This window comes from Littorina saxatilis, linkage group LG2 (assembly GCF_037325665.1).
Source record: "Littorina saxatilis isolate snail1 linkage group LG2, US_GU_Lsax_2.0, whole genome shotgun sequence".
In the NCBI taxonomy this organism is placed as follows: Eukaryota; Metazoa; Mollusca; class Gastropoda; order Littorinimorpha; family Littorinidae; genus Littorina; species Littorina saxatilis.
The window spans coordinates 66,651,555-66,676,047 of NC_090246.1; the positions used below are offsets into that span (position 1 = coordinate 66,651,555).

Below are 24,493 nucleotides of genomic sequence, written 5' to 3' on the forward strand. Positions count from 1 at the left end.
ACCATGATCGCGGTGACACGTTTTTGGGCCACGCTGGCACACTAAAAATAAGCAGTGAGTCAAAAGAAGGCGTCAGTTGTGCTGTTTCCTCAGGTACCAGTGGCACTGTGGCAGTGATGGCAGTTATAAAACTGGACTGAGCTAAAGGACCGTCGTAGTTCGATCAGATTATTTGAGTGTTTAGACTGAGAAGTTTATTAAAACTCTTTTTCATTACTGACCAATATTATTTGCTGTTTATCAACCGCACTGGAGGAAGCGGAGCAACTCGGGTTTGAGTGCAAGAGTTATCGAGAGTTGTCCTGCCTACAAAATGGCTGAACGGGTGAGTTGGAGGCGTATGCTGACGAATTATTGATTTTGTTTTGGTTAGTAATGATACTGTTTCAGGCAGCTGTTTACATTCTGTGAATTTTTTTTTTTACTTCAAATAAGGTTATACCAGCTGCAAACAGAGATACCAGACAGTTTACGATGGAAAGTACCGTACAGAAAAATCGTCTTTTCAAGATTTTCTCTGTAAATTGTAATCCATACATGTATCAAATGCCGGGTACAGTGTTCGGTTTGACGCTCTGATGGAACATTATAAAAGCTGTATGTTTTAAGGTCTGATGCCGTTGTTGTATGCTTTCTTGGAAAAAAGCAGCGGCCAAATGAGACGAAAAACCTAAAGAGAAGCAGTCAAACACCGCCCCTGTCACGATTTCATCTTTCGCCTGTGTACATATTTCCCCCTCGATGTATACTCAAGACTGAAATGTTGTTTCCTGGTAAAATTAAAAAGTGAAATTATTTATGGACGAAAAGCATGTCAGTTTCTTGCATGTGAAGAAAATTGGTGGTGAAATGTAATAGATTTCACCCCCAAAATCGATTTATTCGAAAACGTGTACAGAGGGGTTACGTCCCTTGAGTAAGAAGGAAAACATTTTAGGATGAATCAAATTTCTAAGTTAAATTAAAAAAATTGGTTGGACAAATTTGGCTCCATGAATGTAAGGTACACAAGGTCGCTCATCAGTACTATCGAAGGGTGGTTTTTTGTTCAGTGTAGAGTTCTAGGCCCAGTTTTATTTGTACTATACACCACTCCTCTCTCTGCCGTCATCAAGCAACACGCAGTCAATCACTACCTCTTTGCAGACGACACACAACTCCAACAAGCATGCAAGCCTACAGAAATCCAAGCGGTGACGCACACTCTCCAAAACTGCACTTCAGATATTAAATCATGGATGACAAACAATATGCTCAAGTTAAATGATGACAAGACTGAATTTCTTCTTTTCTCTGGAGCTTCCTCTTCGACCACTTCCCTTCCAGCCTCCATCACAGTAGGTTCTAGTGACATTTCTCTCTCTGATAGTGCTAGGAATCTTGGGTTCATCATGGACTCCCACCTTTCAATGAAACAACACATCAAAAAAGTCTGTCAGACATGTTACTTTGAGATCAGAAGAATAGGTTCCATAAGAAAATTTCTCACTGTTGATGCCACTAAAACTCTCGTTACATCCTGCATTCTGTCCAGATTAGATTACTGCAACTCCCTTCTCATAGGCTGCCCTGACTCCACTCTCCAACCCTTGCAAAAAGTACAACACTCTGCTGCAAGTCTCATTTTCAGAGCACAGCATCGACAACCCTGCACTCCTCTCATGAAAGAACTTCACTGGCTTCCTGTATCTGAACGTATTAGGTATAAAGCTGCCTGCTTCTGCTACAATATCATCTCTGAATCGGCACCTGCCTATCTTTCTGAACTGGTCTCCCTCTACACTCCCTCTCGCACCCTTCGTTCTTCTGATGATGCTCGACTTCTCCGTCAAGGTCGCTTTAAACGCAAGGCTCATGGCTTCCGCACGTTTTCGTATTATGGACCTCAGTTATGGAATTCACTCCCCTTTCAATTATGTCACTCTCCATCCATTTCATCTTTTAAGTCCAATTTGAAAACTCACTTGTTCCAACAACATTACGGATAGTTCCTTAGTATAGAGTCTGGGAATGTGAGATGTGCATGATGTGTTGTTTGAATCTGACAGTGATTGTATGATTTTTGTATACATGTATTGTTGTCACGCGCTTTGAACTTCTGATAAGGTTCTTTATAAATGCCCGTTATTATTATTATTATTATTATTACTAGATCAACGAGGCCGAGAATCGAAATATCACCACGGCGAAAGATGAAAATGTCACACCCCCATCCTCACCCCCACCTCACCACACACACTTAGAATCAGATGACCGATCAGTTTCAGATACAGTGTGAAATTCCAATTGATCAGAAATATTATACAAATGACAATAATGCCCAGATGTTGGATAATGTTTTTAACTGCAGTATATATATTGAGGACTGTTGTTTGATGTCACTTGGGTGGTGGTGGTGTCGCACTGGCTATACCAGGGTTCGTACGCTCCTTGAATCTCCTTGAATCCCCTTGAATTTTCAACCCCCCTTTTCAAGGACCTTGAATCTCCTTGAATTTGGAGAAAATGGTCATTCTTGTGTTTAACCTCCTTGAACCTCCTTGAATTCTGAAGTGCAGGCAAAAAAAAAAAGTTAATATTAAAGTTTTTCAGCAAAATGAAGCAACTTGACATTTTTGTTCGTTGCTGTAACGGGCAGCAAGTCCAAACGGAATACTACGCTTCCAAATTTCTTGGACATGCTTATGCAACCACCCTGATTGATTCTCTGGAGCCTGCCATGGTGGAGCTGGGATACCGGAAATACTCCTTGAAAACTCCTTGAATACTCCTTGAATTTCACTGTCAGGTGTCTGTATGAACCCTGTACGCACAACGGAGTGTATATAGGGGTCAGAATCTTGTATACACTCCGGCGTTAACTTCTGGTTGCGAAGCGAATTTGCAATTCGACACCACTTTGCGATAGGCACGCAGAACAGTTGATTATAAGAATACAAAGAAACAAAAACAATATGATGCTGCACGGCCTTTGCTGTAACGAAGATTACATTCTCGGGGTGTACTTGAAACAATGAAAGACCAGACACGGAACCGCATCAACACTCCAAGTGTCATTTGACGCCATTTTGCGAAGGAACGCTTCACTTTCGATTCATTGTATCAAAGTACGCTGGGAACAAAAACAAACAGTTGAAACACACACACGAAACTGATGCTTCACGGCAGTTTACTGTCAGAGTTTGGAACACACTTGGAGTGTGTATCGACCTAGAAACAGTTGTATACTATGTGTATGTACATTATTTGCCAACCCTCGACACTCCGAAAAAGAGATAGCGAAAGTCCATACGCCAGACTGATTTTTCATTGACTAACCCTAACGACTTGTTAGGGGGCATTTCATTGGCTTCAGATTTGTAACAGAGCTTTTCATTGTCGGAGTGTATACAGACCCATCGATCCTGTATACACTTGGAGTGTGTATAGCTTTTGCCATTTACTATAGTCTGCAGAGTGATTCAGTCATTCACATAAAACTACCGGAGAGATCTGTGAAACTTGATGGTGTCCCCAGATATTTTTTGTCATTTTTGATAAATATATTAGATAACATTAATTATATCCGGCTTTTAAATTAACAAAACTTGAGCCAGTACTGTGACAACCTAATCTTTTAATCCAATTGATTGAAATTTTGGTCAAACGTATTTAACTTAATTTGTTGGACTATGGAATTTTATGTCATGTTAGTAGTAGGACTATGAACATTATTTTCAGGGGGTTATTAACCCCTTCACTGCCCAGCACGTACTAGGTACGTGGTCATGTTTGGTTTGTCATACGCCCATACACGTACTAGGTACGTGGCATTTACATCAGCATTTTTCAGGACATTTGTGAAAACTAAATAGGAGGTAACCACTGTCCAACTTCTTGTAGGGGTTTGTTTGTTTGTTCGTTCATGGGCTGAAACTCCCATGGCTTTTAAGTGTATGACCGTTTTTACCCCGCCATTTAGGCAGCCATACGCCGCTTTCGGAGGAAGCATGCTGGGTATTTTCGTGTTTCTATAACCCACCAAACTCTGACATGGATTACAGGATCTTTTTTGTGCGCACTTGGTCCTGTGCTTGCGTGTACACACGGGGGTGTTCGGACACCGAGGAGAGTCTGCACACAAAGTTGACTGAGAAATAAATCTCTCGCCGAACGTGGGGACGAACTCACGCTGACAGCGGCCAACTGGATACAAATCCAGCGCGCTACCGACTGAGCTACATCCCCGCCCCTTGTTCTTTCCCATTGACCGTTCAGATAAGTTATAACCACGTGGTGAAAACTTTTTTAGAAGTTTATTCCGATCTATTAAAGATTCAAAATGGCGGCCGAAAGTCGGACATCAACTTGTAGACCTGTTTTCAAATGATACAGTGTTATGGAAGCTCTACAAGAAGTGATTTATGGATTACTACACAGAAGAATACTGTTATGGGCTGTAATGTGAGTACCTGATGTTTGACACCAGTTTTAGCTGTGTTTTCTGCAGTTTTACATCCTGCAGTACTGTGTGTGAAAGTTTGGAAACTGTAATTTTTGACAAAAATGGTCATTATATCGATTTTTACTATAACAATCGCAAACAAAGTCCAATGATCATGTTATCACATAATAGCCAAGGGTGTAAGCAAACCACATGCCAAACATCTAAGAGATATCTCCATAAATAATTGAGCAGTGAACAGATTAGTGAACCTACCGAAGAAAGCGAAATTTGCCCTGGCGCACAGCAATACCAAAATGCTGTTATACTGTGGCAGTGAAGGGGTTAAAATTATAAAAAAAATCTAATTTGAATTTGGATTACAGATTCCAAGACAATTGCATTATATTCTTTATCATTTCGTGGATCCATAAATTAAAAATAAAAAAACAGTCGTAAAGTACGTTGTAAACACCCAGTATCTAGTCAAATGTGACCCTCAAGTTTGGGTCAAATATTGTGCGTAGGGTATGGTACAAATGCCCACCCTCAACTTTGGGTAACTGGTGCCAGGGATTGTTTCATTCCCTATTCCTGAATGATGCAGAATATCTTCATCTGAGTAATTCGTGACATAAAGATGCTGTGAAACTAAGTTTTATACAGCTGAGTTAAATCTCAACATCAGAGTATCTGTACATAATGCCATGAAAGGATACAGAGTTTGAAGATTCTTTTGAGATTGAAAAAGACAGAGAGGTTGACTTTGAGCGAGAGGATGCATGTCCCTCAAACATATCTGCCCTGTTAGCACTAGATGACTTCAGTGAGTTCACACTAATTGACTATACATTTTATGCAATGTTAAGTTTCCAACTTGTTTATGATTTTTATTTATTTGCTTGAACTCCTGACGTTCGTTCTGAATAACATATCTTGAATCATTATTTCAGTGTCATTTGCGTTGTGAAAGTTTATTACAAAACCATAAAATAATCAATATGATTTCTTTTGCCGTGGTCTGTTTAAAAATGTCATAGTCGCATTAACGCACGAACACCTTCGTCTGACAATGTCAGTGACATGTTCGTACCAAATGATCAAGTAAATATCACCATTCACATGAGGGACTGCTCATGGGTAGGCTGTATTACCCAGTAAACACCCATCCCCTACTTAGGGTGAAAATTATACTTTTATAAAGGAGTAGGCGTTTATTAGATATATACATCATTACATGTACTTTGAAAATGTGCTCAAAATTACACAAAATTGGTCCTGTGATCCCTTAATGCTTCGCGGAAACCTGGGTGCAACCTGTTTCCGTCTTCAGGTTTCGGCTAACCAAGCCTCAGAAGTCTCACGGATGACTGGTCCCAGGTTTTGTGTTGATCTTTTAGTACCAGGCAGACAGATTGACTTAATCATGTTTTGATATTGCTCCACACGACTTCTTTAGTTTTGAAGCAGACAATATATACCCCCTCGGTCCGACACGCCCCCCCCCCCCCCCCCCATAAAAAACAACAACAACAAGAAACAAGTCGCGTGAAGCGATATAAAAACATTTAGTCAATCTGTAGGCATCAAACTAAAAGATCAACACCAAAACCAGATAGTCTCGGCTAAACTTCCCTGAAGACCCGTCTCCACGAAGCATGTGAACATTATACTAGATCTATTTTATTTAATTCTGAGCGCGTTTTTTAAGTAAACATAACATATTTATATATTTTTTAATTCAGGAGAAAACGAGGAATACAATGCAATGATTTTTTAATCTCTAAGTGGATGTTATTTTTTAATGACAACTTAATGAGCAAACTCGTTAATTAAATTTTAAGCCTCCAGGCTGAAATGCATATCAAAGTCCGGACTTCGTCGAAGATTACTTGACCAAGGGCGTGACAGTGCCGCCTCAAGTTTGTCTAATTGCCGGATATGACGTCATCAAAGACGTTTATCGAAAAAAAGAAAAAATGTCCAGAGATATCAAACCCAGCAACTCACATGAAGTTTCATGAAGATCGGTCGAGTAGTTTTCTCGGAACCGATCTATACACACACACACACACACACACACACATGCACACACATACACTACGAGGGTCTCGATTCCCCCTTTATGTTAAAACATTAAGTCAAAACTTGACTAAATGTAAAGAGAGAGAAAAAAGCTGCATACACTTCGAAATATTGTCTCAGCAGCATGAACAACAGCAAACAAACAAAAAACTCTCTTCACTGTAATACATATGACCCAGCCTATTCATGTGCCAATAAATCAGTGAGACAATTATATAATCCATAGTTTTACCTGTGCTGCAGCATGGGCAAGAATAGCTTGTAAACTCCAGCTGGCATGTACTCTCTGTTTGTATTAAGACATGGACATAAAATGTTCTGTCACTGTCACTGTCAGCACCCCCTCCCCCCCCCCTCCCCTTCAAACAGCAGACACTGTTTATTCAAATTATTGTGACTTGACATAAGATATATTATTCCACGAATAAAAAAAAGAATCAGTGCTTTATTAAAGTTTGCAGACATCTGCAACAGTACAAGGAATATGCTAGAGCCAACTAGTGTTACAAAGTCTAAATTATTGTCAATTGCAAATGGAGTTCTCTGCCTTTTAGTTTTAAAATTACATACGTACGTGTATTAAATTGTTTCATATTTTTTATTTTGATACTGCCTCAGAATGGCAGATTACTTTCTGTTGTTTTGTGGTGGGCAAGCTGTTCAGCTTAACTTGATATTGTATTAAAACAAATCAATAGAAAAAATCTGTATCACTAGTGTGTGGGATTCAGATGCACTGTGAAGCATATATGAGTTCCTCACTTTTGTTTATGAAGATAATTATTGGGTTGAAGGAAAGCTAGGTTGATCATGCAATTGCCACTGCCAGGCCTGCAGTTTGGTGGTAAAATATGTTGTAGTAAGCAGGGCTGAGAATTGAGAATGGCAATTGTGTGTTATAGTCCTTGCAGAAGTGAAAGGGCATCAACTCATTCATACAGTAATTAGTTCATGTAGTTAGCAGTGGTAACTATTATGATAATTTGATATGGTGTATCATGTTAAGATTGCCTCTGTAACCAGTAGTGGCACATGATTTGTAAGGTGTAAGCTGAGTCCTGATCCACAGCATTTATCAGGGCTGCAGCACAGCACCAGGGAGTGAAACATTGATGTTGGGGGAAGAAAAATCAATAAGCTTCAGTATGCAGCGCCCAGGAGAGGTACAGAGGGAGAGAGGCTGAGTCCTGTTAGTGACAAAACTGTGTGCCTAGGCTGTAGGAATCCATTCCCTTCTGGCATTTCCCTCCAAGATTTCTGGACTGTCAGCCTCTTTTATTATAACTTGGAAACTTGTGACCACCACAACAGCTGAGGGACAAGGTGGTTTAGCTGAATTCACTGGCCATGGGTGACTTCAAGGTCAGACAGGGGAAAAATCCTTGACTTTTTTTGGGCTGTTTTCAAATGTGAAGGCTGCAAGGTTGTTGTTGTAATGGGATCAGTATCAGCTTGTGCTGTGTTGTTGCGTGCATTGTGTGATTTATATCTGAAGAGAGGAGACTGATTATTGATTGCAGGGGATGTGAATGACGGCTAACTCAGTTAATGGTGAGACTCTCAGGCATTCTTCATAGCTCTGCATAGATGTCTGATATTTGGTAGTAATTTTTTCACTGCGCAGTTGGTAGATTTGTTGGCATGTAATCAATTGGGTTATGCTGATTTGCCACAGTGCTTGCTGACAATGTGAGACAGTTATATTTATTGTTATTCATGCAGGTATCATTAACAATGTGTGATAAATAGCTAGTGTCAGACAAGGCATTCCGTTGTGTCTCTTTTATTTTTAACCATGCATACAGTGACAGCAGCATCAAGGATTTGTGTTTGGCAGGATGCGCTATGCTTGCTACAACCTCCAGTTTTACTCTAGTCCAGCTGCCAGTATGAGGATGCAGAACATGTTTACTGGTCATTGATATTTTTTTGTGTGCAATGCAATCAGCGCAGGGTGTGCAAATTGAAGAACAGATTTGCATAAACATTCTTCCTGGCAGGAATATAGGAACGATTTTACAAGAAGCTTGAGTCGAGTGTTTGTTTACATGTCATCCGTGCAAGTGTACACCGGATGAACTTGTAACTTACATTTGTTGATAAACTGCATGCTGTTGCAGGAAATCCGAGTGATCAAGTGTTACTGTCAGTCAGAGGAGCTCTCACTCACCATGCAAGCACAGACACATTTTTTCTTGCAGAAAGCTTTCAGTTTAGTGCTCACGTGTGATGCTGAAGGGTACCTCTTTGTACTGTTTGCTGCAAAACTGTGGACAGAATCAAAGAATGAATTTGAAAATGAATTTGTCTGAGTGAGTTGATAAAGTATTATTGTAATGTTGCAGGAGTTCCGAGCGATCAAGTGTCCCTCAGAGGATCTCTCGCTCACCAACTGTGTGCTGGTTCACGATGGTGACTTTAATAACGCCAAGTAAGAGCCTCTGTATTTTACTTGCATGAATAATTATTGTCAGGGAGATATTTTTGATGCAGTCCTTTTTTCAGGTATGGTAGTATGGTACATCTCAGCAATTTTGTGTGTGGAAATAAGTGAATTGAGTTTTAACAAAAATCCTAAATATTTTGATTTTGTGCAATTGCTTTTGGAGAAGGCCAGAATATAGTGTTCAATAGTCATTACACTACAGTGTGTAATAGGACATTTCAGGTAAACCTCTTTCATCTCTGCAAAATATTAGTTATTTTATGTCAGTGAATGTTATCGTTATTTACCCTTTGATTGTACAGTAATCACTTTATGTGTTGCAGGCACATTCAAGTTACACCAACTCCTCACAGTCATTTTATCTTCACCACCTTAACACATCCTACTACTGGCCAAGGGAAAGTAGCATTCAATGCTGTACAGGTATTTATGCTAACGATGAGACAGATAATTAGTACATGTTTTGTTTCTTGGAATGGTAAAAGCTTTAAAAAAAATTCTACCTTAGTGGCGAGTGTGTGTGTGTGCGTGTGTGAGTGCGCCCGCGTGCACATCTGTTTATCTGCGTCTTTGTCTCAGTGTCTGTGTTTTGATGGGGGTGTATGTGTCTGTGTGCATGCAGTGTGCATGCAGTGTGCATGCAGCATCATATTGATAGTTTGGATGCATATTTTTTTTTTGGTTTTGATAATACATGTACTGATGAACTGAACTTGAATTATGTATGGCATTTTAGTTGCAATTTTAAAGTTTTTCATTATTGATGTCTTAGCAGTCTGATGCCAAGTTGATCAGTCAGCCAGGCTGAGTGTCTATTATCCACTCCATGCTCATGCAGTCACAGTATCTGTGTTATCACAATCTCAGTTTTTAAAGAAAAAAGAAGTGATTATCATTCACACGGCATAAATAAATCCCTGCGCCTTGAATATGTGCGCGATATAAATTGCATAAAATTAAAATTAAAAAATTAAAAAATAAATCCCTGCGCTTAGAACTGTACCCACGGAATACGCGCGATATAAGCCTCATATTGATTGATTGATTGATTAACAAGAAAATTCACCTGACTCTCAGGAGCAGACACACTTTTCCCTCAAAGTCAAAGTATAAAATCTTCTTAACAACATGATTTTTAGAAAACTTTTCACAGCTGGAGCTGATCATTGTGACTTTCTTGTTTGACAGAGAAAATGGGCTGGTATCGTGCTGAATGCAGACATAAAGGTCAGAGTGTATCAGTTCAACTCCAAGACACAATGCATTGGCTCCGTGGTGCTAGAGATAGACCACCTGCTGAAGAAGAGGTGAGACACACACATTTTCATATATATTATCATTTTCTCATATATATATCATATATAATATATATTATCTTGTGTTAAAAGTGTTTTGTGAAGGATTAATTCAATACAGTATAGTATTTAAAACCAGTATATTTTGAAAACAAAATAGTATGAGGAAGAGATGAAGTAAAAATTATAGACTCTGAATTAAGAAGTCTTGGTAAAGAAGGGGATCTAGTTCATATATATATTTCAGTATGGTCTGGGGAAACAGACCTTCGTAATACATAAAATCGGGTCTTAAAAGTGAGGGGGTCTGAAAATGGGGGTAATTTTACAGAGGTAATGAACAGACAGTCTGAGAAAACAAGGTCTTCAAAAGGAGGGGGTCTTAAAAGGGGGGGTTCCCACTGTATTGGTTATGTCTGTTAAATATTTTTGAACAGTAGGGCACTCACCAAGGGTTGAAGTCCTTTAGAAACCGTTGTTATCCCTGATGATAATATTTTGGACTGTTGAGAAAAGTAAATGTCAACACTTTCACAGTCTTATTGTCTTTTAATTGGGAGAGCAAAAGTAATGTTCAAACTCCACTCCATTCTTTCTGTTTGTCTTTCTTCAAAGAGAAACATAATGTTTTAAACTCGATCTTGTCTCAACTCTGTTTAATAAATCTTGTTATTTCTGTTATACTGACTTGCTGTGTATTTATTTTTCTTATCCAGCTCCACACCCCCAGTGACACTTGACAGTGACAAGCTTGCAGCAGAGTTTCTGATGACGTTTGGCAACCATTCCTTGACTGTCGACCAGCCCCTTATCTTCAGCTTCGACACCAAGATCTACTCCTTGAGAGTGAAAGAAGTGGAAGGTTTGAACTTTTGTTTGGTTGTATACTTGTAGTGTAATTTACTTTTAAGGATGTGTTGTATATTAAAAGTTGTTTGGTGGCTTGTTGACAGACAAGCTTTTTTGTTGGTCCGAGGGGGGCATATGGTCTTAGGTTTGGTTTTAGGTTTGGTCGATAAATATGAAAACCGAAGGCGATCTGCTCCCCGAGCACCAACAAAAAATGCTGGTCTGACAACAAGCAAACAAACATCGTTTTTGTCATTATTTTGGATGAGCAAAAGTATGCACAATAACAGACGGGGTCCCAGTTCTGAATGTAATTTTCAAAACGCGTCACAGTAGTTTGAGATAACACGTCATATACTTGTCTGTGACGTCAAAGGTAGCTTCTCCGTGGCTTTTCCTCCAGTCTAAGAATGTACAGAGCTGCCATCATGTTTGCGAGTTCAGTAAGGTTTTTGGCATATTCCATTTAAAAAAATAGTTTTATGACTTTTCGTTATGCATTTTGCGATTACAGAGTTAAGTTGCAAATTGACCATGAGTCGCTGTGGTAATTATCAACATTGATCGGGTCTTTGAGAGTGAATGCTTCCAATTGTTGTCCTTGGAAACACTAATCCAAAGCCACGATTGTTCCACACATCAAACAATCAGCCTGTTTTGGCTTTTACTTTGACAATCCACATTTCGCCTGAAAGCTCAAACCCATTCACCACCTCGATTTGTTACATGGGGAACAGTGTTATTTATTCCCCAGCTGGTTATGAATAAAAACTCTTGAAACTGATGACAAATCTATGTTATTAGTCTTTTATTTTGTTTTGAGCTTCTTTACCTTGTGGTGATGATTAAATTTACTGCTTAAGTTCAAATAGGGATTAGTGAAAATATGTATGTCCTTGCAGCTGCTTTTTTCTTTCATTTTTTACATTTAATGTCTCTTTTTTTTTTAAATGATTTTGTTGCATAAGATTTGAAGATAGATCTACTCATTAACATAAACAATGAAACATTATCCAGTTTAATTGTTACTTTGTGACAGCATAAGGTCTCTAAAAGGTTTCTGTGTTTCTGTTGTTTTTTGTTTTGTTGTTGTATCATGTTGAAATTGTATAACATCTGGTTTTAATCAAAGGTTTTTGTGTTTGTTTCTGTTCCCAGTGCTTGACTTCTCACAGGCAAAATCACAGATGTCAGGCAAGCCTAAGCTTGTAAGTAGGGCATATTTCTCACTGAGGGAAACCTTTTTTTTCAAATTCTGTGTGTGTGTGTGGATCCAATATAGTTTGAAGTCTGTAGCTTGTAAGCATAATGTACACTACTGCGAGCATTGATAACTTCTTAACTATAATGTACAACCACAATCACTGTGGAATCCTTAATTGTCTGTCTAAAAAAGTGTGGACAGTGGAACCCCCCTTTTAAGACCACCAACAATCTGAGAAAATCAGGTCTTGAAAAGGAGGGAGTCTTAAAATGGGGGTAAAGTTACAGGGTTTATGAACATAAAATGCAAAAAAGACAAGGTCTTAAAAGGGAGGAAGTCTTAATTGGGGGGGGGGGGGGGGTGTTAAAAGGGGGGTTCCACAGTACTGTCTTATGGTGTTTATAATGTATTTTCAGACTAGGCTGGCTGTCATTGATTGGTTACAATGTTCTGTATAAAAGAACAGAAAGGTTAACAGATCAAATTGTTTGACTCCCTCTTCAAGAAATACGAGATACCATTCATAATCATGCAAACAAAGAAGCCTGTCTGAATAATGAATGATGCTAAAACTGTTCCTCTGATATTTGTTTGTCAGGCTCAGATTGGTATGCTGACTCCCAACTCTGGTGTGGTTTTTGAGAAAACAGAAAATTCAAATCTCAACCTCACAGGAAAGTCAAAGGGGTATGTGTTTTAGAGAACATGATGTACAATAGGTATGACTGAAATTGTCACTTAAAAACATGGAAGGAGCTGGAATAAGCAGTACAACTTCAGAGATGGTGGGTTGACAGTGATAGCCAAGAAATCTTGTTTGGTTTCCAAGAAGGTTTCATGCAGGCTCACAACAAATTTTGGCAGTGTGGATCAAATGACAGCAGTTGCTTCTGCACGGTTCATTTAATAACCAAAATACAGCATATTTGACCTGTAAGCATGATACTCATTTCACACTCAAAATACATTCACGATGAGACATGATTCGTTATTCCATTCAAAGCAAATGCAGGGAAAAGTTGTAACTTGGGGAGAAAAATTGCAGGTTACTTGTCTAGTTGATAATTACTGAATTGACCAATCATGTACGGTCTCGATATAGCATGACCTGCTGAAGAGTCAATAAACAATAATAACCAACCTTGACCCATCAGTGTGTGTGCGTTTATCTCTTTACTGAAAGATAGCTGCCAACCCTCCCGGATTTTCCGTGAATCTCCCGAATTTTACAACTTCTCCCTGCTCATATTCAAGACAAAACGGTCCCCCTGGACCCCCTGGCTCCTGGATTTTGACTTCAGACGGTTGGCAGCTATGCTGAAATGTAAGGACTAAATAAACATACTCAGGGGTCGTAAAGTTTTACGAAGCCTGTTAGTAATTTTATTCACATTATTATTGTTTCGTCCAACAGGAAATCCTCGTACCAGTCAATCATCAACCCCGACTGGGACTTCAACAAGATGGGTATCGGTGGTCTGGACAAAGAATTCAGTGCAATCTTCAGACGAGCTTTTGCCTCCAGAGTGTTTCCACCTGAAATTGTGGAACAGCTGGGTAAGATAGCTGTTGGATTGGTTGATTGCTGACATAATACAGTGAAACCAGCCTTTTAAGTTCTCGAAAACCTTAGAAAATCAGACCTTAAAATTCAATTCAATTCATTTCAATACAACTTTATTATCTGATCTGAATGTGAGACAAACAGAATTTGTTCTGTTGGCTCGTATACACAGATATTACATCACTCTCAAAACTTATAAATAAAGACATAGAATTTATCTGCTCACACATATCTCCTAAACCCCACACATCCGTACCTGCACCCTCACATACATATCCACATACATGCCCTCATGTGTCGAGGGAGGGAGTGAGTCTTAAAATGGGGGTAAATTTACAGACGTCATGAACAGGAAATATGAAAAAGCAAAGTCCTAAACTTGCCTACATCCTGTGCAAAGTGTTTCAAATTGGGATCCAAGCGAACTGAAACTATCAGCCAGACATGTTCAATGCGGCACTTGAGCAAAAGTTGATGCTAAATTGTATGATGACTGCTTATTTCCGTTGTATGGTTGTTATCGTTCCGTAATGAAGATTTAACGTGTTGACATTTTGCAGGCATGAAGCACGTCAGAGGTATCCTGCTGTTTGGGCCCCCTGGCACAGGCAAGACACTGATGGCAAGGTAGGCATTTATTTGACATGTGCTGAACGTGAAGAACCCATAACGTTGTGTGGCTGCCAGAATGGATTGTCCACGGGCGGTCTTGTGTTGTACAGAATAGGGATTATTTTGCGTTTACTCAGAAATCAGCAGTTTCAGGGGCCATCAGAGCCATTTTTTGGATGATTAATAACTCATGTCCACACTGTAGATATGCCTGTAGATGTGCACATTTTTCAGTTGCTAATGCTGGTTGTGTTGTTTCTTTGCTAGTACGTGTTCTGTACATTAAAAAAAAAGAAGTTATTCCTCTGGTAATAAAAGACATTATTTTGATTTATTTTCTACTATTCAACAGTTTGATATTAGCTAACTGAGTTATTTGAATTGCAGAGAATGGAAGCTGCTGTGAGTGTGCGCTTGTGTGTTGTGCGTGCATGCGTGCGTGCGTATGTGTGTTGAATAATGTCCTTTTACAATTATTTTGTATTTTATTTATGCTTCATATTTGTTTATTGCCCAGGCAAATAGGCAAGATGCTGAACGCCAGAGAGCCCAAGATTGTGAATGGACCACAGATCTTGGACAAGTATGTGGGAGAGTCAGAAGCCAACGTCAGAAAACTCTTTGCAGATGCTGAGGAGGAAGAAAAGAGAGTAAGTTATTATCTGAACACGCACAGTTCTAAATTTTCCTCCTTTTTTGTTGTTGTTGAAAATTAAGTCACAGGTTTTCTGGAAGAATAGCTGAGTAATTCAGAATCTGAATGGAAACAAGACAATGAACACAGGATTGGTTATTCATGTGTTCCTTCAACATAATGTTTTCAGTATGATTACCATTGTTCTGTGATTCTTGATGTTTCTTGTATGTGACAGAATTGCTTTTCTCTCCCTGTTGATAACATTTTATTCGGCCAGTGGCTGTGCTTAATTTTAATCATCTTAGCAAGTGCCGTAGCTTAAAGCTGGTGTATTAACGAAAAATGTTATTCAGTAATACAGCATACACTTTCCCTCTAGATTCTGGACCCTTGTTTTTCATTGCTTTGCTTATAATGATTGGCGTGTTTTGTGATTACAGTGTGGCATGAACAGCGGTCTCCACATCATCATCTTTGATGAGATTGATGCCATTTGCAAGGCCAGAGGCTCAGTGGTAAGAAGAAGTCTGTGTTATTTTCTCTGTTTAATTCTTCTCAGTTTGCTTTTTATATTTAGTCAAGTTAGTGTGCGTGTGTGTGTGCGTGTGTGTGTGTGTGTAGAGCGATTCAGACTAAACTACTGGACCGATCTTTATGAAATTTGACATGAGAGTTCCTGGGTATGAAATCTCCGAACGTTTTTTTCATTTTTTTTGATAAATGTCTTTGATGACGTCATATCCGGCTTTTCGTGAAAGTTGAGGCGGCACTGTCACGCCCTCATTTTTCAACCAAATTGGTTGAAATTTTGGTCAAGTAATCTTCGACGAAGCCCGGACTTCAGTATTGCATTTCAGCTTGGTGGCTTAAAAATTAATTAATGACTTTGGTCATTAAAAATCTGAAAATTGTAAAAAAAAAATAAAAATTTATAAAACGATCCAAATTTACGTTTATTTTATTCTCCATCATTTGCTGATTCCAAAAACGTATAAATATGTTATATTCGGATTAAAAACAAGCTCTGAAAATTAAATATATAAAAATTATTATCAAAATTAAATTGTCGAAATCAATTTAAAAACACTTTCATCTTATTCCTTGTCGGTTCCTGATTCCAAACACATATAGATATGATATGTTTGGATTAAAAACACGCTCAGAAAGTTAAAACAAAGAGAGGTACAGAAAAGCGTGCTATCCTTCTTAGCGCAACTACTACCCCGCTCTTCTTGTCAATTTCACTGCCTTTGCCATGAGCGGTGGACTGACGATGCTACGAGTATACGGTCTTGCTGAAAAATGGCATTGCGTTCAGTTTCATTCTGTGAGTTCGACAGCTACTTGACTAAATATTGTATTTTCGCCTTACGCGAATTGTTTATGCTTCTTGGCGATGTCTAAAACTTGAAAATAGGGCATAATACACCCGAGGAAAAGCGAAATCAAACAAATATGTGAATTATGTTTTTTTTGGAGAGGGGTGTAATTGAGAATGGAAGCAAGACAATGAACACAGGACGGGTATGTTCCTTCAACATGGTGTTTTCAGTATGATTACTTGTGGAAATCGTACATTTTTTCAGGCGGGCAGCTCTGCTGTTCATGACACAGTTGTGAACCAGCTTCTGGCTAAGCTGGATGGTGTAGAACAACTCAACAACATTCTTGTCATTGGTAAGTGTGCCACCTTTGTTCCCTTTCCAAGTTTGTAAATTAAGAAATGAAATTGTGTATGCGGTGTGTGTGTGTGTGTGTTTGTGTGTGTGTGTTTGTGTGTGCGTGCGTGCGTGTTTGCTTGCTATATATTTAACTGACATTTAGAGAACATCAACAAAAGTTCTTAAGACCTGAGAGCTTACAGAAACATACATGTTCAGTAACAAAACTTTTTGATTTAAATGAAAGTAATTCCAGAAAAGAGTTTTGTGCTTTACTCATTCGGGGCGCGTCTAAATTGTCCCTCGTGTTCCCTCCCGGCGCACGAGTTTGACCCATTTAAAAAAATAAAATAAAAATCAACAACACAAAATAACCTTACTTACCTTACATTTTTGCAAAGTTTGAAACTTGCTCTTTTAGAAAATATATGAAACATTTGAAAGAACATACCTTTTGTTGTCTTCACATCCAGTCAAACTACCTCTTTGAAGCAAAAAAACAAAAACAATTTCTATGTCATGGGTTCATCATACACAATGTCATGATCGACACTTTCATTGTCCGAATCATCACCCAAATCCTCGTCCATTGGCACAAACTCGTCACCAGAATCTGAAATATCATCTCCACTATCATCATCACTAAGTTCAAGATCAGAACCGTCCTGAATAACAAGTTCTAGCACTCTTTTCAACTTAATACGTCTTGTAGCAGAACGATCCGTCATCTTGGAAAAGTCAAAACACGTGGGTCGCACACCGTAAAAAAAATCAAATTATTCCCAACAATTAAAGGGAAGGAATGTGAATGGTTCCACTGTAGACAGGCAGAAGTTTATTGCGGGGGTTGTTTCCCTTGGTCAGCGGAGCCGTTCACACCCTTAAAAATTCGTGATATCCGTTGGATCGTAACTTCCAATGTGTCGGCAACGCAAAGCACAGCTGTCGGACTTCCAATTCCGACACAATGCGAATGAGTTAAAGAAGTAATAAACTAGTAACCATAATATTTGAAACTGGTGCAAATACTGCCAGCATTTTTGTTTGAATGCGATGTGATATAAGCGTATGGTCATTTTTACCAACAGGGATGACCAACAGAAAGGACATGATTGACGAGGCCTTGATCAGACCTGGCAGATTAGAAGTACAGATGGAAATTGGTGAGTGAAAAGGGTGCTTTAATGGCAGTCATTTTAAACCGAGTGTTTACAGAAAACAGATATGAAATTATCCTTTGCATTCTCTTCTCACATCACTGTCTTACTTCAACTGCAGTCAAGGATGCTGTGGCTTTTATCTTTGATTAGGGAGGATTTATTCTGTCCTTGCACACTTTTGCAATTTTTTGTAATCTTTTAATGTCAGTGGAATTCACCTATTGTAAACGTGCAGGTACAAATGTTTACTCTCCTTTCAGTAATGCGATGTCTCTTCCACATGGCTAATTAGGAAGACTGCCAATTAATCCCTCAGTTTGTAGGGATGTGTCACAGTATGCGAGAAAATATTTGTTTCTTGTTTTTTGTTGAAAATGTAGTGTTGTATGTAAACAATCATTATATCTCCCACAATTTCGAGAAGAATGAGATCACATGAGAGCGAACAACGGAAATCCTCACAGACCGTGTGGTTTTCTGAGTGTGAAGACGTGGGTACTCTTTCCTCCTTGACTTTCCTCTTGATCCTTTCTCTGTGGTAACTAGCATGCTAAAATACAGAGGGATAGCCTAGTGCACTCACTGGTTTGATTATTAACAACTTTGCAAGGCAGCTTTTGCTTAGTTTCATCGTGTTTTGATTCGAAGAACCGGAACGCGTAATCCCTTTTCTCTCTACATTGTGGTCGATAAAACCACAATAAGACTTCACTTAAGCAGGTAAGCTTGTCATAAATTTGCAACTTTCCTTTGATAGGTTTTAAGTTTTCGATTAATTGCAGGTCTCCCTGACCAGCACGGCAGACTGCAGATCCTGCAGATCCACACAGAAACCATGCGCACACACGACAAGCTGGCATCAGACGTCGACCTGGCTGAGCTGTCCGTGGAGACCAAAAACTTCAGCGGTGCCGAGATTGAGGGCCTGGTGAGAGCTGCCCAGTCCACAGCCATGAACAGACTCATCAAGGTAATGAAAAGAGAGAACTGAACTGAACTGAACTTTATTTTACAAGGATGAAGATTTGGGGCTGGGCCTTTTCTTACAATCTGTCCTTGGGACGAACAAACATACAACACAAAACAAAATCCACACTAACAATGTATGGATAGACAAGAGGCGAAGCCTTCAAGGCTCACGTAAGAAATCAACAAACAGTAACACAAACTCAAGCACTCCGTCACACATACACACACACAGTCGGCATAGGTGACACGGTACAAGAGAGTGCGAGACACTTGATCTAGATCTGTCTGTCTGTAGCCTACTTACTTACACGACTGCCTGAGATGGCCAGATCGACACCGCGCGGCTTTCGACAGCGCTGCGCTTCCTCGCGCAGACACTGGAAACACGCTGTGCAGATTAACCTGTAGGAAATCTCCTTTGGTATCTTCTTTATCTATTGTTCTGGAGCTACGAAACCGAACAATGTAAAATCGTCTTCTCCGAATCGGCGAACTGCAGCTCGGTGATAACTGTATCTATACCACAATCCTTCACGCGATCTGACCCTGACCTGGTCTACATACCACACACGACACAAACCAGTCACCTGTTTTTACCCCCACCCCCCCCCCCCCCCCCCCAAAACCCCCCACCACCCGTTTTCTGTGGATACACACTTTAACTACATATGTGCCGACGAAATGTTGATCATTGCTTCAATACTTTGAAGCTGTTGCTTAAATAATAACCAGGTAAAATTAGTATTTCGGTGTTCAGTCAAATGTTAAAGTTTCTACCACAGACATACATACGCACGCACGCACAGACAGACAAAAGTTAGCATCGCATAGGCTACACTCACGTGAGCCAAAAGCTGGTTGCTGTTGTGTTTTCTTTTTGTTTTCATATATAGAAGTACAATGTATAATTAAGTGAGGCAGACCTCTAAAGACAAGATTGGCATACTCCAGATATAGCCCTGCGGAAGTAACATCACGAACTGAAAGAAAGTGAACATTTTAATATTCATTCACTGTGACGTCGAAGCTCAAACGGGGCTAAATTTTGACAATGTCACAAGATCTACATGAATATGAAACGATGTGAAGTAAGGGCTATACATGTAGATGATGGTGAACGTAGTTTGTTCTTTTCAGTGCTGATTTTATTCTTTCAGGTGCCAGGAGACTGGTTTCGCATAACTCCCTTTGGAGTTGTCTACATTTTACTTATTTCCATTTGTTTGTAAGATCTCACCAAGGTAATGTCTATACTATTGATGACCAGTTTCGCCTAACTTGATACAAAATTGATGGCCCTCTTGCCTAACTTCCCAGATTGAAGGCTGACAGGTTGTTATTTATTGAGTTATTTGTTTTTACCAGCTGATTTCAAGGTCAGAATTGTTTCAAGAAGCAAAACAATTTTTTTTTAAATTTTAACATTGTTCATTTTGATAGCCAATAGAACAGGCTGTATGTTGCTAAGTAAAATATTTGCTTGTTGTAGTCACAATAGATTCAATACAGGGATGTAGTAATATGCTTTGTGTGTTTGTAGGCATCCTCCACAGTGGAAGTGGACCCTGATGCCATAGAGAAACTGAGAATCAACAGAACAGACTTCATACATGCCCTGCAAAATGACATCAAACCTGTGAGTGCTGTTGAAAAATGATGAATTTTATGCTTGATTTTGCGGCTTTGATCGAGTGATGTGTGCTGTTTTGTCATTCCAAATCTGTGTGTGAGCCAGTGAAAGGTGCTTTTGTGAATGAAAAAACTAACAAACAACTTCTCGTCGTTCTGTTGTGTGACTGGATCTTCCAGGTAAATTGCCTTGCATCCATTTGAAAATTGTTGACAAGAGCAGTTGAAAGGGGGACATTTCAGATAAAAGAGTTCGCAATGCGTACTTTTTTTCCACAGGCATTTGGTAGCAGCAAGGAAGCGTTAGAGACATACCTGGCCAACGGAGTCATCAACTGGGGTGAGCCAGTCACTCGCGTCCTGGAGGATGGTGACCTCATTGTCTCTCAGACACGCTCCAGTGACCGCACGCCACTGGTCACCATGCTGTTGGAAGGACCTCCATCCAGCGGGAAAACGGCGCTGGCCGCTAAGATAGCCAAGGCTTCGGACTTCCCCTTCGTCAAACTGTGCACGCCAGAAAACATGATTGGCTACCATGAAGCTGCCAAGTGTCAGGCCATCAAGAAGGTAAACATTGGTTGAGTAAGCTGTTCTCCAAGAGATAAGATGAAACAACAAAAAGCTTTAGCAGGGAATTGTGTGTGTCATTACTTCTACATTACGGGGGACATTCCATGCTAAGTCACAGCAACACTTCTTTCTTTCTGACATGTCTCTTGCTTGTCTACTTTAAAGGCCATTAGAACGAGGTTCTTGTGAATGTGTTGTTTTCTCCTGAAATAAACATTCCAAAAATGTAACCGTTCTTGTTTTTTGATTTTTAGCAGGGAAGGCCATAAACAACAAAATGTTCACATTGTAACAGGGCACTTATGCCTACAACTGTGACGTGAATAAGAAAATGAATATCTTGTGAAGCAAAAGTGTGTTACTGTCAAGTTGGTTCTTTGTAAGTGCACATTGACTCAAAGCATTGAGTGTTTTTGTAAAGTTAATCTGCAGGGTGAGACTGAAGAACAGAAATGTGTGCAAAGGGTTTATCTGTAATTTTTGGTTGTTTCAGATATTTGATGATGCCTACAAGTCCCCCTGTAGCTGTATTGTCATTGATGACATTGAGAGATTGTTAGGTGAGTTTAATGCTGATTTGTATAACTGTGTGTGTGTGTGTGTGTGTGTGTGTGTGTGTGTGTGTGTGTGTGTGTGTGTGTGTGTGTGTGTGTGCAACATGCAAGCTCTCCCAGTGCAAGGGAGTTTTGTTTGTGTATCTTTTCATATGTTAGGTGTATTTTCTCATTTCTTTGTTGTGACTGCAGTACAGTGTCAGGCTAGCTGTACATTTTATTTACAAACAGTGGCACCCTTTGAAGGTCCCTCTGAACACAAACATTAATTGTGTGTTTGTGATACATTTCAGACTATGTGCCAGTCGGTCCTCGTTTCTCCAACCTGGTGTTGCAGGCTCTACTGGTCTTGTTGAAGAAAGCACCCCCTGCTGTAAGTTCACTTCATTTGATCCTGCATTTGTTTTATGTTAAACACTACTGATAGCTGTGATATCACTTAATTTTTTTTACAAAATACAAAAAAAGAATTATAAAAAAAATCAAATAAATCCGAATAGACAATTTAGGAAAAAAAAAGTATAATTCTTTTTTTTATCTGTACACTGGAACAAAGTATTCAATGTATAAACCAGCTGCATTTGTTTGGGCTATGCTGTGAATCTACTTCCTTCATCTCTTGTTAAATATCTAACAAGTGCTGTTGTTTGTTCTTGCTGGTTTTTTTTTTGATCCCTTAACTCATTGTCTCCCAGGTACGGATATATCCTTACCCACTCATATGGCTCTATCTGACCTGGTACGGATATATCCGTACACACAGTCACTTCAGTCACTTCCAGTAACGTCGATCTAACGCCTGCTTTACAGCGTGTTGATACACAGTTCTACACAGTTACTACAATTCTGAGTGACCTGCTGCAGCACAGCTTGTCTCGGCTAAAAAAAAGCTTGGTCAACATAGGTGGGGTAGAAAGTGCAGGGATGTCGTTAGGCGTCGGACATTGGACATAGACCGATTAAAAGGCTCAAATGTCCGATTCACTTAGCCGCATGGCGGTCAGATGTCCTATCGTTTTCAACTGAGCGCGGTCATTGTCCGATAAGAATTCCATTCCTTCGGACAGCGCGTTATTTGATAATTTTCCTTTCATGATAATAATCTTCAAAAAGTTACCAAGCGTTCTCGCGTACAGGTGCACTGAAGTTGTGCAGTGCAGATCTTGCGTTTTACGAACCGTTTGCGGTATGAGCTGTTTGCGTACATCCGTCTACAGCACTAAAGTTAGGAGCACGGGAGACAACTCCAACTGACCAAGGCTCGCATATGCTTTAATTTGCTTTCGGTTAGAGTTGAAGCGCACGGCACTGAATTATGCCACCGAAAAAAGCTAAAGCCTGCCAAACAAACAAAAAAGCTGAACACGTTTGGCGTTTCAACGGCATCGTGTGCTACATTAGGGCCAAGAAGAACATTGGAAAACACGGCTAGCAATGTAATAATTCCGGAAAATGACAGCGCCAATGACAGTGTCGCCGCTGAAACCTCCACAATCACGGAAAGTAAAGTTTTGTGACTTGAAGATGTACGTGTCGGTACAACAGGACATTCGCACAGACGGTCTTTTAATAAGGTTAACTATTCATGTTGACCCTGTTTAGTACTAGTTGGTTAGAATTTGACAGCAAAGAGACCATCTATATAGGTAAACTGTTTTGTCGAATATGTCAAGAAAAAGCTCTGTCAGGAAATCATGCAGTTTGTGTACCAATCAAAGTAAGAGTGCTGAAGTTTTTTTGTTGCTTTTTAGTTTGTTTGTTTCTTTTTTGTGTGTGTCCTGTTTGAAACAAAAGTAATAAAACAATATACGCACACAATGTTGGTGCATATATTGATATGTGTGTGTGATCATAATTTTGTGTTTTGCACAAAATTATAATGTCCTATTAAAATGTCTTAAAGCAGTCAAATGTCCTATTGATGCCGAAGAGCTCAGGACATTTGTCCTATAGGTATGAATTTGTGGCAACATCCCTGAAAGTGTTAAGTTTGTTTGTTTACTGTTCAACTTTTTTTTCTGTCAAGAGTTATGCTTGGTTTGTTGATGTACTTTTGAACCTCAAAATTTTCAGTGTGTGAACTTAATCTTTCTCCTCTACTTTCCCCCCCCCCCCCCCCCCCCCCCCTCCCCTTTCACCTCCTATTTTTCAAACCTTCTACAGTGCATGTTACGTACAAACAAGTGAGAGGGGCCAGTAATCGTGCTAGTGCTCTGAGAAACTCTGAAAGGTTGAGCACAGTTATTTCTTTGTCACGTTCACAGGGTAGAAAGCTACTGGTGATCGGCACGACGAGTCGAAAGGATGTGCTGCGGGACTTTGAAATGCTCAACGTATTCTTTCTTGTCACGTTCACAGGGTAGAAAGCTACTGGAGATCGGCACGACGAGTCGAAAGGATGTGCTGCGGGACTTTGAAATGCTTAACGTATTCTTTTTTTGTCACGTTCACAGGGTAGAAAGCTATTGGTGATCGGCACGACGAGTCGAAAGGATGTGCTGCGGGACTTTGAAATGCTCAACGTATTCTCCACCATTGTGCACGTGTCCAACATCTCCGGCAGTAAAGGGCTGATGGCTGTCCTGGAAAACGCTGAGGTCTTCGGCAAGCAGGAGCTGGACTACATCCAGAAGAAGACAGATGGCAAAAAGTGAGTACAGTGACTACCACCCCTGCCCCCCCCCCCCCCCCCCTATTCTCTCCCCTTCCCTCCTTCCTATCACTGCCAAAACTCTTATAAACTCTTGTACCCATTGTCAAGCACCAAATTGACCAAGGTCTGAAAGTGAAAAGGGAGGGACTCTTAAATTGGAGGTAAACTTACCCATGTGG

The 24,493-nt window shown here is 39.8% G+C and overlaps 1 protein-coding gene across 4 annotated transcripts in view; it reads left to right on the plus strand.

The window, feature by feature from the left end:
* Positions 1-179: 179 nt before the first annotated feature.
* LOC138959571 (vesicle-fusing ATPase-like) overlaps positions 180-24,493 on the plus strand; it is a 29,797-nt gene continuing 5,483 nt past the window's right edge. Inside the window, exons 1-19 of one of the 4 annotated variants that reach the window (XM_070331109.1) lie at positions 180-325; positions 8,854-8,939; positions 9,278-9,377; positions 10,143-10,261; positions 10,966-11,111; positions 12,257-12,306; positions 12,901-12,989; positions 13,717-13,859; positions 14,427-14,493; positions 14,996-15,128; positions 15,556-15,630; positions 16,702-16,792; positions 17,865-17,939; positions 18,719-18,906; positions 20,446-20,541; positions 20,814-21,104; positions 21,601-21,667; positions 21,955-22,034; positions 24,115-24,311. In XM_070331109.1, coding sequence (XP_070187210.1) covers positions 314-325; positions 8,854-8,939; positions 9,278-9,377; positions 10,143-10,261; positions 10,966-11,111; positions 12,257-12,306; positions 12,901-12,989; positions 13,717-13,859; positions 14,427-14,493; positions 14,996-15,128; positions 15,556-15,630; positions 16,702-16,792; positions 17,865-17,939; positions 18,719-18,906; positions 20,446-20,541; positions 20,814-21,104; positions 21,601-21,667; positions 21,955-22,034; positions 24,115-24,311 — 2,105 coding nt within the window. In that variant the 5' untranslated portion in view covers positions 180-313. Of the gene's footprint in view, positions 326-7,674; positions 7,871-7,915; positions 8,060-8,853; positions 8,940-9,277; positions 9,378-10,142; positions 10,262-10,965; positions 11,112-12,256; positions 12,307-12,900; positions 12,990-13,716; positions 13,860-14,426; positions 14,494-14,995; positions 15,129-15,555; positions 15,631-16,701; positions 16,793-17,864; positions 17,940-18,718; positions 18,907-20,445; positions 20,542-20,813; positions 21,105-21,600; positions 21,668-21,954; positions 22,035-23,925; positions 24,040-24,114; positions 24,312-24,493 lie in introns of those variants that run through there. The other 3 variants (XM_070331111.1, XM_070331108.1, XM_070331110.1) reach the window with 3 other exon arrangements.